At 28.5% G+C, this 14754-nt stretch overlaps 3 protein-coding genes across 6 annotated transcripts in view; 2 read left to right on the top strand and 1 right to left on the bottom strand.

The window, feature by feature from the left end:
- LOC145959279 (serine/threonine-protein kinase NLK-like) overlaps window positions 1-14754 on the top strand; it is a 143842-nt gene that overhangs the window by 60399 nt on the left and 68689 nt on the right. The window lies entirely within an intron of this gene.
- Window positions 4611-7361, top strand: LOC145959285 (uncharacterized). Its single transcript, XM_083077967.1, has 4 exons — window positions 4611-5100; window positions 5901-5951; window positions 6720-6755; window positions 7011-7361. Exons 1-4 carry the CDS (start codon window positions 5084-5086, stop codon window positions 7312-7314), a joined length of 408 nt encoding a protein of 135 aa, XP_082934093.1. The 5' UTR covers window positions 4611-5083; the 3' UTR covers window positions 7315-7361.
- LOC145959286 (SNAPIN protein homolog) lies at window positions 8337-9986 on the bottom strand. 2 transcript variants are annotated; one of them, XM_083077969.1, is made up of 3 exons: window positions 9671-9986; window positions 9344-9530; window positions 8337-8973 (listed from the first exon to the last, which is right to left on the bottom strand). In XM_083077969.1, exons 2-3 carry the CDS (start codon window positions 9493-9495, stop codon window positions 8931-8933), a joined length of 195 nt encoding a protein of 64 aa, XP_082934095.1. In that variant the 5' UTR covers window positions 9496-9530; window positions 9671-9986; the 3' UTR covers window positions 8337-8930. The 2 variants fall into 2 exon arrangements, with proteins under 2 accessions (XP_082934095.1, XP_082934094.1); XM_083077968.1 differs by having other exon boundaries at window positions 9344-9595; window positions 9671-9985.

The following is a 14754-nucleotide window of genomic DNA, read 5'->3' as shown; positions in this document are numbered from 1 at the left end:
TCAGAGTACAAATGTTAAAAAAATACATAAACACTTGTGACTTTGGCACTAAATGGACAAAATTTTGGAGGGATACTTAGAGGAACTCCATCAGATGGAAAGTCCAAAATGTCTCGGTACTTTGGACCATTCAAGTTGCCTAAAGGGCAGGTTACGCTAAAAGCAGTTTCTTGAGAAGTAATTAATGAGTAATAAAAAATAATGAGAAGTTTGTTTTAAGACTAATTTCGAGTATTAACAATGAAAACGTGGTATTTTTATTGTTAATTTATTGCAGAATCGTAAGCATGGGTTCTCAGTAAGAGAAATCGAAGAAATTGAATTTCGTCGATTACAGCGCCATCTATCATGAATCGAGAAAAATGTTTCAGACAAATTGTATGTGTTTTTAGCCAAAGATTCCGAATATGTAATAAAAAATAGGGGTTCCCATTTAAGATTTCAAACTTGCCCCCCCTCACCGCCCAGGGGGAGGGGTGGGGGGGCTCATTTTAACGTCATTGTACGTCCCTTTCGAAATGACAAAATTTTGATTCTAAACATTTTTTCGTAGTGTGCTTATTTTTCGAGTTATTTGGCTGCCTAAGTTAAAATGGGTCACCCTGTAGAATAACGTATGCGTTTTTGTTCACATTGTCTTACAGAATCCTGTTGATATCGACATCGTTTCTTACGGCGATTATTTTCTACATCTTGTTGATATCGCTGTTGTTGTTTAGTACGATTATTTTCTAAATCTTGTTGATATCGACATCGTTTCTTAAGGCGATTATTTTCTAAATTTTGTTGATATCGCTGTCGCTGTTTAGTACGATTATTTTCTAAATCTTGTTGATATCGACATCGTTTCTTAAGGCGATTATTTTCTAAATTCTGTTGATTTTGACGCCGCTTTAATGCACGATTATTTTCTAAATCTTGTATATATTGATGTTGCTGTTTAACGCTACTATTTTCTAAATTTGTATATTGGATTGAAGGCAATTGTATTTTCATGCAACTATTGGTTATTTCTTCCTTAGATTGATTAATATCAGCAAGTTGTTTAACTGATTTTCTTTTTGTTGCTTAGTTTCATCCTTTGTATATTGATGTTGCTGTTTAGCGCAGCTATTCTCCAAATTTGTACATTTGATTGAGAGGGATTGTGTTTTCATGCAATTATTGGTTAATTCTTTCTTAGATCGACGAATATCAGCAAGTTTTTTTAACCGATTTTCTTTTTGTGATTCAGTCTCATATTGCCGTATACTACGAGCACGAGCAGCTTCTATTTCTCTGAATTTTACTATTGCTAATGGAAGCACTTTTTGAGGAACATATCGTGGATCTTGAGGAAAATGTTCAATTATATTTGATTCAAAAATTTTTATCAAATGTGAACGCATTAAACTATGATTATATTTTACTCTTTCAGGTTTAATATTAAATAATAATGAAATCGCAAATGCTATTGCAAAAACACCACAATCGTTACCATTTGGTTGTTGTTGCACAGTAGGAAATCTAACAAGACATTTCTCAAAGTCATATGTTGGAAATAATCTTTTTAAAAATTGTTCATGATGCTTATGCAGTCTTTTAGAATTTAACGAATCATAAATAAATATATATTTTGTGTTATAGTAACTACATACCCAATGTCCGTCAAACGGACCTGATGAACTATGCAATATTTGAATATGATTTTTATCTTTTGGCATAGATTGAATAGTATCAAGACACTGCACTCGCCAGGTTTCGACAGGTGTATAATCTGAACAATTTTGTAAAAGATGACCAAAATGTTCCATATGAATGTCAGTTAACCAATTGCCTCGAATAATTATATCTTTTTCTCTAGGCATTAAGACTATTTGTTTGTTTATCTTTACAGACATTTTGTATATATAAAGTAAACGTTTTTTATACAAACAACAACTTTATATAGACTTTATAAAAACTTTATATATATTAGTTTTATTTATGTATAACACCTTTTTATGAGCACACAGCAACTCTATAACGGCGCACAGCAGCCTTTTATTGGCGCACAGCAGCCACTTTTTATAAGCGCACAGCAGCTCTATAACGGCGCACAGCAGCCGTTGTTTATAGGCGCACAGCAGCCTTTTATTGGCGCACAGCAGCCACTTTTATGAGCGCACAGCAGCTCTATAACGGCGCACAGCAGCTCTATAACGGCGCACAGCAGCTCTATAATACCGCACAGCAGCCGTTCTTTATAGGCGCACAGCAGCCTTATATAAAATAAGTTAAAAAATAAAATTTTATACTTACCTCTATTCTCAACGAAGAAAAGTGAAAAAACCTGCGTAACACCCTATATAAATATCAGTATTGTACAGTATATCACATTTTCAACATCTTCCTTAATAAAAATAAAATACATATCTCTTTTTAATCCTTCAATTGTGCGATTTTTCACGAATCACGTGGAATTTTGAGAGCTCCTAATGAATTAAACGGTACATTCTCGTTTCGCAAAAAACTGAGTTTTTGCCAGAAAGATATCGAAAAGATTAAACAATTAAGTATTGTATTTTGTTAAAGATCGTGCGCAACGGCTGAAGGTTTAATCAATACTTTAAATATCCAATTCATAAGTTATATCACTTAAAATATATCCAATATATAGAACTTTAATTTTGCAATAAATTTTGCAACAAGCAAATGTATGTGCAATTTAAAATTATTTTAATAATTATTTTAATAATTATTTTAACATTATTTAATTCTAAAATATGTAAGATTTAAAATTCATTATAATTTATGAATTTAAATATTACAGGAAGTTGTTTTTAAGATAATGAAGCTATTACTTTTTTTTTGTATATTTAAATATATTGAAATTGTATGAAATTTAAGATTTGCAATTATAGAGATATATTTATAAAAATAGATATAAAAATATTGATCTTTTAAAAAATGTTTATAACTATTTGCACATTTAATTTCTAAATAGTATTTCGATAAAACTATAACAATATGACAAATTATCTTAGTAAAATATATCCCTAAAAAAATTACCCTTTTAAAAAAAAGGTAAAAAAAGGTGCTAAGTCCGCGTAAAAAACAGTATATGTATTTGCAAAATAGTGTATTATTAACTGTAAAAAACTATTGTAAAAAACCTGTCTCCAAAATAGTGTTATTTTAAAACTGTAAAAAACTACTGTAAAAAACCTATCTTCAAAATAGGATTATTTTAATCTACAAAATAGTTATTTTAATCTGCACAAAATAGTGTTATTTTAAACCGTAAAAAATTGTTTTACAAATTATTTTAATTTTGTGTAAAATTGTATATCCTACAAAAATAATGATATCAAAAAAATTGCGCTAAGTGAAAATAAAAACTTATAAAAATATTTTAACCAAAAGAAGTTATATAAAATGTTGTTTTAATTTTCTACATTATATCCTAGAAAAATGATGATATCCAAAAATTACGCTAATTGAAAATAAAAACTTAAAATATTTTAACTAAAAAAAATTGTACAAAATAATTGTTTTAATTTCCTACAAATAATATTAAAAAGTTGCGCCAACTGAATAAAAATTTTCACTATAAAATATACATTTCTTTTTTATTTCCAATATTAAAAGAAAAATGATATTAAATGAATTGTAATATATCTATTATAAAAAATCGTTGAAAATATGAACAATCATATACATTGCAATAATCATATGCATATATCCTGAAAAGTTTAATTGAAAAAAAAAAAAAGGAAATGATAATACAAAATACAAAATTAAAAATTATTAAAAAAATTAAAAATTAGAAATTAATAAAAAAAAAATAAAAATTTATATAAAAATTAAAAATTAATACATATAAAAAAATTTTAGTTAAAAAACTTAGCGCTGCTAATTTCATTAGCACATTATTCAACGTAGCAGCGCTAAGTTTTTTAACTAAAATTTTTTTATATGTATTAATTTTTAATTTTTATATAAATTTTTATTTTTTTTTTATTAATTTCTAATTTTTAATTTTTTTAATAATTTTTAATTTTGTATTTTGTATTATCATTTCCTTTTTTTTTTTTCAATTAAACTTTTCAGGATATATGCATATGATTATTGCAATGTATATGATTGTTCATATTTTCAACGATTTTTTATAATAGATATATTACAATTCATTTAATATCATTTTTCTTTTAATATTGGAAATAAAAAAGAAATGTATATTTTATAGTGAAAATTTTTATTCAGTTGGCGCAACTTTTTAATATTATTTGTAGGAAATTAAAACAATTATTTTGTACAATTTTTTTTAGTTAAAATATTTTAAGTTTTTATTTTCAATTAGCGTAATTTTTGGATATCATCATTTTTCTAGGATATAATGTAGAAAATTAAAACAACATTTTATATAACTTCTTTTGGTTAAAATATTTTTATAAGTTTTTATTTTCACTTAGCGCAATTTTTTTGATATCATTATTTTTGTAGGATATACAATTTTACACAAAATTAAAATAATTTGTAAAACAATTTTTTACGGTTTAAAATAACACTATTTTGTGCAGATTAAAATAACTATTTTGTAGATTAAAATAATCCTATTTTGAAGATAGGTTTTTTACAGTAGTTTTTTACAGTTTTAAAATAACACTATTTTGGAGACAGGTTTTTTACAATAGTTTTTTACAGTTAATAATACACTATTTTGCAAATACATATACTGTTTTTTACGCGGACTTAGCACCTTTTTTTACCTTTTTTTTAAAAGGGTAATTTTTTTAGGGATATCACTCTTTTTTGTACTATATGTTAAACATCTTTAAATAAATGAGCAAAGAACCCGCCACCACCCCCGTCATATTTCATTAAAATTCGACGGTCCTCTTTGCTTACTATATAGATATTCAGATCCTTCAAACTTCTTTGCTATTCTTATTGCAAAAATAACGGATAATTACAAATCAATATGTCATTAGAAATCTACATTTATTATTCACAATTAATACTTATAAATCCATTAATGAATAATCGTTGCTTTGCTTATCTAATTTATCATTGAATATATAAATGGAACGGAGAAAAAGTGAGTTATTTTCCACTTTTTACAATGGCTAATCGCAAAAGGTAAGCATGAATATAAATACATTATATATATATATATATATATATATATATATATATATATAAATTTTATTAATATACAAATAATAGATAATATTGGTTAACCTTTATTTTAATCTTTTATCGTAATACACACATTATATGTTGCACGCGTGATACATATTATAAGAAAATATTAAAATAAAGATAAACCAAAACGTTATCTATCATTTTTATAAAAATATTTTATAATTTATATTATATATTTTCACTTCCAATAAAAGATAAAAACAAAAATTAATCACTTATCTATCATTTCTATAAAGATATTTTATAATTTATTATTTTATTATTCTATTATCTTAATCTTTTATTATAATGCATATGTATTGCATGCACAATACTTGGCTAATCTTTATTTTAACCCTTTATTATAATACATAAAATATATGTTATACGCAGAAATACATATAGTTATTCATCGCAATAATTAATGATTATTTTAATCCTTTATTATAATACATTTGTATTGTGTGCACGCAACATATAGCAATATAAATGCATTACAATAAAAGTTAACTAAATATTGTGCACGCAACAAATATGCACAATAAAAGATTAAAAATATATAAAATAATAAAATATTATAAAAGATCTTTATAGAAATGAAATAGTTTATCTTTATTTTAATTCGTTATTGTAATATGTATATGTTGTGCATGCAATACATATGTATTACAATAAAAGAATAAAATAAAGATAAACCAATACGTTTTCTATCATTTTTATACAAATATTTTATAACTTATATTATACATTTACAGTTCCAGAAACGAAAAAGAACCAGCAATTAATGATAATGAAACTCACAAAAGGTAAGCAATGATTATTAATAATATCTATAAAGATATTTTATAATATAATTTATTATTTTATATATTTTATTTCAATCTTTTATTATAATCTTCTATTATATATGTTTCACGCATGATACTGTTTAACTTTTATTTAAATGTCTTATAATTCATATATGTATTATACATACAAATACATATAATTACTCATCGCAATAACTAATGATTGTTATAATACATATATATTACTATATGTTGCATGCGCAATACAAATACATTATAATAAAAGATTAAAATAGACCATTAAAATTAAAACTAACCATTAGTTGTTGCGATACGTAACTATATGTACTTCTGCGTATAACACATATATATGTATTACAATAAAAGATTAAAATAAAGGTTAACCAAGTATTGTGTGTGCAACTCATATGCATTACAATAAGGATTAAAATAATAAAATATATAAAATAATAAAATATTATAAAATTTTTTATAGAAATGATAGATAACAATCTATTATTTCATTATAAAAATGTTTTATAATCTATTTTAATATTTTATTATCTTAATCTTTTATTATAATGCATATGTATTGCACACACAATACTTGGTTAACTTTTATTTTAACACTTTATTGTAATACATATTGTAATACATATATATAATAAAAATATAGAAATATATAATAAAAATAGATGACAAAGAATTAATTTTTATTTTAATCTTTTATTGTAATACAAAAATATTTTATATTGTACAATATATTTTATACATTTCTATTTTCAGATCTAACGAAAAGGAAAATGAAGAAAATCCTAAAAAGTAAGTGTAACACATTATATTATTAATACATATGCGTAAGAAATGATAGATAACAAGGGAATAAAAATTTATTGTAATTCACTTATTGTAATTACTTATTTTTTATTGTAATTCATATTTGTGTTGCACACACAATACATATATGCATTACAATAAAAGATTAAAATGAAGATTAATCATTTATTATCTATCATTTCTACTATCATTTCTAAACATATTTTATAATATATATTTTATATGTTTCCATTCTTTCAGAACCTACAATATGGAAGAAATGGAGCCAGAAATTGAATTGTCGTCCTTTTTACGTGTTGAGGCTGAAGCGGCTTTAAAAGAAAATATAATACTTAAAAAAAAAATACAAAAATTAATGGAAACACAAAAAGAATCGCCGCCACCAACGATGGCATCACTACCACCGCCACTGCCGCCGTCAACGTCGTCACCGCTGCCATCGCCGTCAGCGTCGTCACCGCTGCCATCGCCGTCAGCGTCGTCACCGCTGCCACCGCCGCCGTCGTCACCGATAACGACAGCGGGGCAAGTAAGAGGTAAATAATTTTGAATTATATAATTGGCACGTTAATTATAAAGGAATCAGCTAAATGAATCAGCTATGTTAAAAGTTAATAAATCTATTACATTTTCAGATTTATGAATTTAACATTGCTCAAAGTATTTTTAGCCTTCTATAGAATTAAAATTTTTATTTTCATGAATTTTTGTGTCGTATAAATTATATTTTACAAAAGAAATTTTTAATTCACAAATAATTATTTTTATATTTTAAAAGGCTAAAAGTATTTTGCGTAATGTTAAATTCATGAATCTGAATGTACATATATTAAAATTAGATTTATTAACTTTCAATATAGTTAATCCGTGCAGTTCTTCTTTAAATATTATATTCAAATAAAATAACATTAAAATATTTCTTTTATTGTAGAACAACCGCGTGCACGATGGGCTAGAGCGGGACGGTCGAGAGGACGAGCCCGAGGCCGAAGTTCCAATCCAAGAACCTCAGCCCGTTATAGAAATAATATTTTTAATTTTTATTAATATTTAAATGTGTATGCGTGTGCGTGTGTGTGTGTATCATCATACATAGAATATTTTTTATAAATGTGTCTTTTTGTTTTTTCTTTCTATGCTTTGCACAAACTACTTTTTATTTTTCATTTCCTTTTGCAAAGCATAAGCTATTTTTAATTTTGAAAATTTAAATATTCTACGTTATGATGATATAAAAATATGTTTGTATATGTGTACATGCGTGTGCGTGTGTGTATGTAATATCATCATAGCATAGAGTATTTATTTTTTCTTTCTATGCTTTTGCATAAACTACTTTTCATTTTTAATTTTCTTTCGCAAAGCATAAATTATTTTTAATTTTGAAATTTTGAATTTCAATATTCTATGTTATGATGATTTTTTCTTTCTATGCTTTTGCATAAACTACTTTTCATTTTTAATTTTCTTTCGCAAAGCATAAATTATTTTTAATTTTGAAATTTTGAATTTCAATATTCTATGTTATAATGATTTTTTCTTTCTATGCTTTTGCATAAACTACTTTTCATTTTTAATTTTCTTTCGCAAAGCATAAATTATTTTTAATTTTGAAATTTTGAATTTCAATATTCTATGTTATGATGATTTTTTCTTTCTATGCTTTTGCATAAACTACTTTTCATTTTTAATTTTCTTTCGCAAAGCATAAATTATTTTTAATTTTGAAATTTTGAATTTCAATATTCTATGTTATAATGATTTTTTCTTTCTATGCTTTTGCATAAACTATTTTTCATTTTTAATTTTCTTTCGCAAAGCATAAATTATTTTTAATTTTGAAATTTTGAATTTCAATATTCTATGTTATAATGATTATATCAATTGCAATAAAATGAGCATTATATTTTTTCAATGCCATTGCTAGAGCTGTGATGACTATACCAGAACCACTACCTATTTCTAAACAAATCACAGGTTTCATCGCATGCAGAATGTCTAAATCTTCTTCCAAAGCATCTATTAAAAGATACGAATCCTCAGAAGGATCATAAACTGTCTTAAGTTCTTCATCTGATAAATTAACTACTGGAGTTTCCATAAAATTTACGGTGAAAATTATAAGAAATTTCTTTTATAAAACTTGCAAAGTAATCAATGTTAAGTAATAACAATCCGCTGCTTCAGCTCTATTTGACATATCCTATAACAAAGAGAATAGTTATGCATAAAAAATAATACTCTTCGCAACTTTTGTACGCAACTTGTAGTACATGATAGAAGCACAATTTTTTATAACATTCCAATAATTATATATGAAAATTGAAAATGATTTTCAAAATGCTCAAGAATTCTTGTAAAATAGGTAACAATAAGATATATATGTTGCTTGTGTAAGTAAATCGCAATTTTTTATCGTTACAATTCGATGAATAAACATATATTTTGCAATAAATAGTACGTACTGTGAAAGAAATATAAGAATAATAAATATACGTAAATTTGCAAGAAGAAACGCGAAAAATAAATGTTACTATTATTGCATGCGCGCTGAACAGAAAACTTGACGTCACCTTGTGGCGCGAATTCTCTCGTCCAGTTGATCCACCGTAGGTTTCAAGAGACTCATAAGACCTTCCGTTAATGCATCCCGCGTCGGATTTTCGCAAAAGTCATCTATCTTGTCGTCGATAGATGTATTGTCACTCGCTGTGTCCACGTCCATGTTATAGCTGTAGTGAAGTAGACACTACCGTGTCTCTTGATATATATATATATATATATATATATATATATATATATATATATATATATATATATATAATCTGAAATAATAATATAGATACAATCTAATCTAAATATATAAATGTTATATGTATATTATTATTTTATATAATTACCTGAAGTGACACACTTAACCTTTTACAACATATTTATAAGCACCGTTAACGCCACAGAGCGCTACTAATGCTGCGTCGCGTGAATCACTGCTAGCGCATTCTTGTGGCAGACGTTGGAAACGTATTTCTGTATTTTCTTTGTTACGTTAAGAGGAGTTGATGACGACCATGACGACGTTTCTTAATCGAAATTTTCACATTTCAGACTTTGCATCATGATATCTCCGTTTACAGAGCACGTAGCGCAAAAATAAAAACACTTTTATTATTTAATTTAAACCCAAGCTATCGATTAATTCTACTAAGAACTCGATCCGTTGAGCGGTTATATGAGAAATAAAAATATCGAGTTATTATATCTTGACTCTCAATCCGACTCGCGTAATAATACACGGAGTGCATTTTTGCTTACGCTGGGACTTAGCAAAGACACTACCGTGTCTTTTGATAATACACGGAGTGCATTTTTGCTTACGCTGGGACTTAGCAAAGACACTACCGTGTCTCTTGATGATAAATAATTTATTATTTATTAATATTTATAATTTATTATTAATATTTATAATTTATTATTAATACATATAATTTATTAATATTAATTTATTTATATTATAAATGTATTAATTTATATTATAATATGTTATGTTATATTGTAAACAACTTTGTGTGTGTGTAAAATACATGTATAATATTTTTATATGCATATATATCTCGCTTTTACATCCAGAGACTCTTCATGACGTCACAATCGTCGGAGATCTCTGCAGGCAAAAGTTCCGTCAAGAACGAAATTTACGTGAATTCTGAAAAACCGGGACACTAAATCCCGACGAATCCCGTCAAAGTCCGTTCTGATCCCGCTTTATTTCGGCGCCTGGAATTTTATCGACTTCAAACGCGATAACGCGAAGCTCTCTCTCTCCTGAAACAAGCGCGAGATCTTCCTCGCGCTTGCTTCGATCGATTCGCGAATTGCAAAATGATGAATGAAACATGAAACTAAGATCCTATCCGGAAAGAGCTTGCTTATCTCACCCAAGCTTCAAAAAATTATTGTCGATTCATAGAATTAAATTGTTTTTTCATTCAAAATTGACTCGATATCATCACATCATCATATGTCATATCTTGCAAAAAATCTTTCACCTTGAAAATTGCATGCGATATGCATTTTTATTTTCGGTTATAGATTTTTAATTTCCGGAAGATAGGAAAATTATTTGTTGAGGTTTTGTTTTTTGGAAAAAAAAAATGACTTTGTGAGGGGAAAATTACTGTAAATTATTTTTAAGGACTTCTTTTATTAAATATTTTGTTGCATACAAGGTAGAATATTTTTTATGTATTTGGCGTATTTTTTTATTTTTGTAAGGTTTTTTTAGAGGGATTTTTAATTTTCGGAAGATTCGGTATAACTCTACGTGTGGTATATGAAGTTTTATTCGGACGATGAGGCCAAGGATGTACGACGTCCTCGCGATGTTTCGCGGCTCGTTGGTCGAGAACTCGTCGAGATTTAGTCGATTTTCAAGATTTTCGGCTTTTCGAGCGAAATACACTCGTTGTCGATTGAAAACTCCTTGTTTCGCGCGAACTTCCTTATCTGGAAGTTGCCGCAACTTTGACGCGCGCGGATGTAGGTCGTTCGTGACCGAGATTACGTACAGAATGAAATTTCTTCGAGTCACTTGCGTGCTCGATAATGCTAAAAACAAACCTAAGAGGCGACGATACTGCGCTTTCGAAGGGAGAAACCGAGATGCGACAGCGACCGCTGGACCACAAGAGAGAAGCTTATAAATTATAACTTTGTACTTGTAATAAAATTACGTGGATTAAAATTTACAGAAATTTATTGAATTATATCATATTTATAAATTACAAAATTTACGAATCATCTATAAATATTATAATTGTTTTCACATCTGCTGGACTGAATAATATCTCTATGAAATAATCTGCAGACTTGTTAGGACGAAAGAGCTGTTGTAACATTACGACTGTTGATAAGACACGTATGTCAACGATACGAAGCGTTTTACGAGTTTCCCTGACGCTAATGAAACTGTGCGCTTGATGTATTACGTCACAAACGCACAGATACACGTGTCGTGTGGCTGCATGAATGGCCCTTTTGAAGGAGTCGAGCACCTCGTGCAGATTTTTTCAATTGAATTTCGAACTTTGTTCGAGACAAGTGGAGCACGAAGGCCGATAAAAGAAGACGATGTAAAATATCTGCCTGCATGAATTACAAATGCCCGATTATGCGAACGTTAATTAACATTTTTCATCGACACGACTCTTTGTTTCGCGGTAAACTGACTGATGCTGCAATCGCGATCCTCTCGGATTCATCGGATTATCATCAGATTTGAATATAGGCCAGATTGCCATTAATAGTTATAGATTTTATATAGGGTGATCGGAGTAAAGCGGTGCAAGCCTCAAAATGTTCGTCCGACAATCTGTCCAAGATGGATTAATTTTTACGCGATTCGCGCAGTTAATAACACACATGTTCGCCAACTATCCGCGCCGTCGAAGAAAATAACGAATGGCGATAGCGTGGTAATTTCGAGGTCGATTTGCGTGAAATATACCGTGGCGTAAAAAAAAGGGAGAAAAAGGACCTCGCGCCGAAAACGGGGGAAAAGGAAGAGCGGCCGCGAACCGAATAGATAACCCATTTCCGGCTGTTGAAAAGTGAGCGGGGATCGGAGGTGCCGATAGATGCCAATATCGATTTATACGCGTGTGGAGAGTCGACCGCGAGAGAGAAAGAGAGAGAGAGAGAGAGAGGAGGAGAAGAAGCAAAAGTTTGTTCGGGATTGCCGGGATGAATATTTATGATGGTACGAATGCGCACGCACGTCCGAGAGTGACGGGGAAAAAGATGTTGCAAAAATCGACGACGAGATTTTAGATCACGGGTCCAGATGTGAAGAAGAAGGGGTATGCGAGACTCTAATTTATAGCACCCAAGTATTTGCACGCAAAAGTAATATATTGCTATATTATTGGATCAAATATACTGGGTGTTAAAAAACTGGACACGGTCGAATATCTCGATAAGGAAGAGTTTTACTAGAAAGTGTTTCAGACAAAAGTTGTATGGCTTCGAGGGGGACATAACATGGTGCTATTAGTTTGACCTTTAAGAGTCACCTGAAGGTCACGTGAAGGTCACGTCCAACTTTTTAAATGGGACACCCTATATGCTTTTACATATTCTTATAGCTCATCTCGAGAGCTTTCCAAAACACTATAAGTTACTTAAGTTACTTAAGTTAGTTTTCATTAAGTACTTTCCGAGTTATGAGGCTTGAAATAATTTCTTAATTTTACATAAACTGTAAATTATCTAGTAAAATATTCATTTTTCGATTACCTTAATATTTTTATGTACAAAATAATGAGAAGAATCAATTGGTGTAAAGAAAACACATAGTTGTTTTGAAGAAAAAATATGTAAGCAATTAACAATTCCATATTTTTTCTTAAAAACAACTGTATGTTTTCTTTACTCCAATTGATTCCTCTCATTATTTTGTACATAAAAGTATGAAGGTAAGATAATCGAAAAATGAATATTTTACAAGATATTTTACGGTTTATGTAAAATTAAGAAATGATTTCAAGCCTTATAACTCAAAAAGTACTTGAGGGAAAAATATTTTATTATAGTGTTTTGGAAAGCCCTCAAGATAAGCTACAAGAATATGCAATAAAAAATAGAGGGTTCCATTTAAGAAATTGAAGGTGACCTTCATGTGACCTTCAAATAACTCTTCAAGGTCAAACCAATGGTACCATGTTATGTCCCCCTCGAAGCCATACAACTTTTGTCTGAAACACTTTCTAGTAAAACTCTTCCTTATTGAGATATTCGACCGTGTCCAGACTTTTTTAACACCCAGTATATTCATATAATATGTTTGCGCACGTGAATAATGAGTAAATAAATAATATAAAAGTTATTAAATATATAAATAAATAGTAAAAAATAAAAATAAAAAATAAATAATATATAAAATATATTTTCTATTATATTTTTTGAATTTCAATTTCTCATATATTTAATATTTTTGTATAAAATATATACAGGATGTTTCTTAATAAGTATGAAAAATTTTAAGAGATGATTCTTTGTCGAAAATTAAGAGGGGTTTTTCATCTAACCATTAAAAAGTTCTAATAAAAAATTGAATAGGAGTTGCTAGTTTTATCCCCTTATAACAGTATGGGAGGCTGAAAAAAATATTAATAAATAACCTTTTTACCAGAAAGTAAAAAGTAGAAAATATCCACCTAATTTCATTTCTTTAACTTGTTTCAAATTTGAGAAAAAAATAAAAACCTAATTTTTACCCCCATTTTTGGAGGAGTGTAACTCCACAGGCAGGGATGTTTATATGAAAAACCCCCCTTAATTTTCGACAAAGGATCATTTCCTAAAACTTTCGCACTTATTAAGAAACACCCTGTATATTTCTGTATATAAATATTTGATTTTATAATATTTTATAATTAAATGTACATCATATTCGTTAGATCTTATTATCACGTGATACCCGGTAGATGGTTGTAGAATAAACCGATGCTGATTTATGGGCGCGTCATTGCAGCCTAATAGAATTGTTCTATTAAATCAACCGAATCGCTATGCAAAACGCCAGCGTAATGAGCCACATTAAACGGTATGATTTCGCGGATTCGCGATTAGTCCAAATGTAGGACAGAGAAATTGATTGGCGAGAACGCGATTATATGCATAAATTATAATTGTGGCTACTTATTGAGAAAGATTGAATATATCCATGAAAGAGAAACACACATATATATACAAACAAAACATATGATCTCTATCATGGATCTTCATTCAGGATAATTAAGAAAGACAAATAATAATATTTTTTAATTGCTGTTGAGCGCGCGAATCCTCTGATCTTCTCTTTTAAAGGATGCAGCACGAAAATGCATGGATGAAAATAAATTGTTAACTTTTTTAATGAAACTGCAGAAGAAAGAAATGGCGGGTGGCTTGGGATTAACTCGGGCGTTAAATAATCCCGCTCTCTGGT

Source organism: Camponotus vicinus, unplaced genomic scaffold (assembly GCF_025532165.1).
Source record: "Camponotus vicinus isolate PSW18456_S1 unplaced genomic scaffold, iyCamVici1.0 SCAF_1, whole genome shotgun sequence".
In the NCBI taxonomy this organism is placed as follows: domain Eukaryota; kingdom Metazoa; phylum Arthropoda; class Insecta; order Hymenoptera; family Formicidae; genus Camponotus; species Camponotus vicinus.
This window is presented reverse-complemented; position numbering and strand designations above follow the sequence as displayed.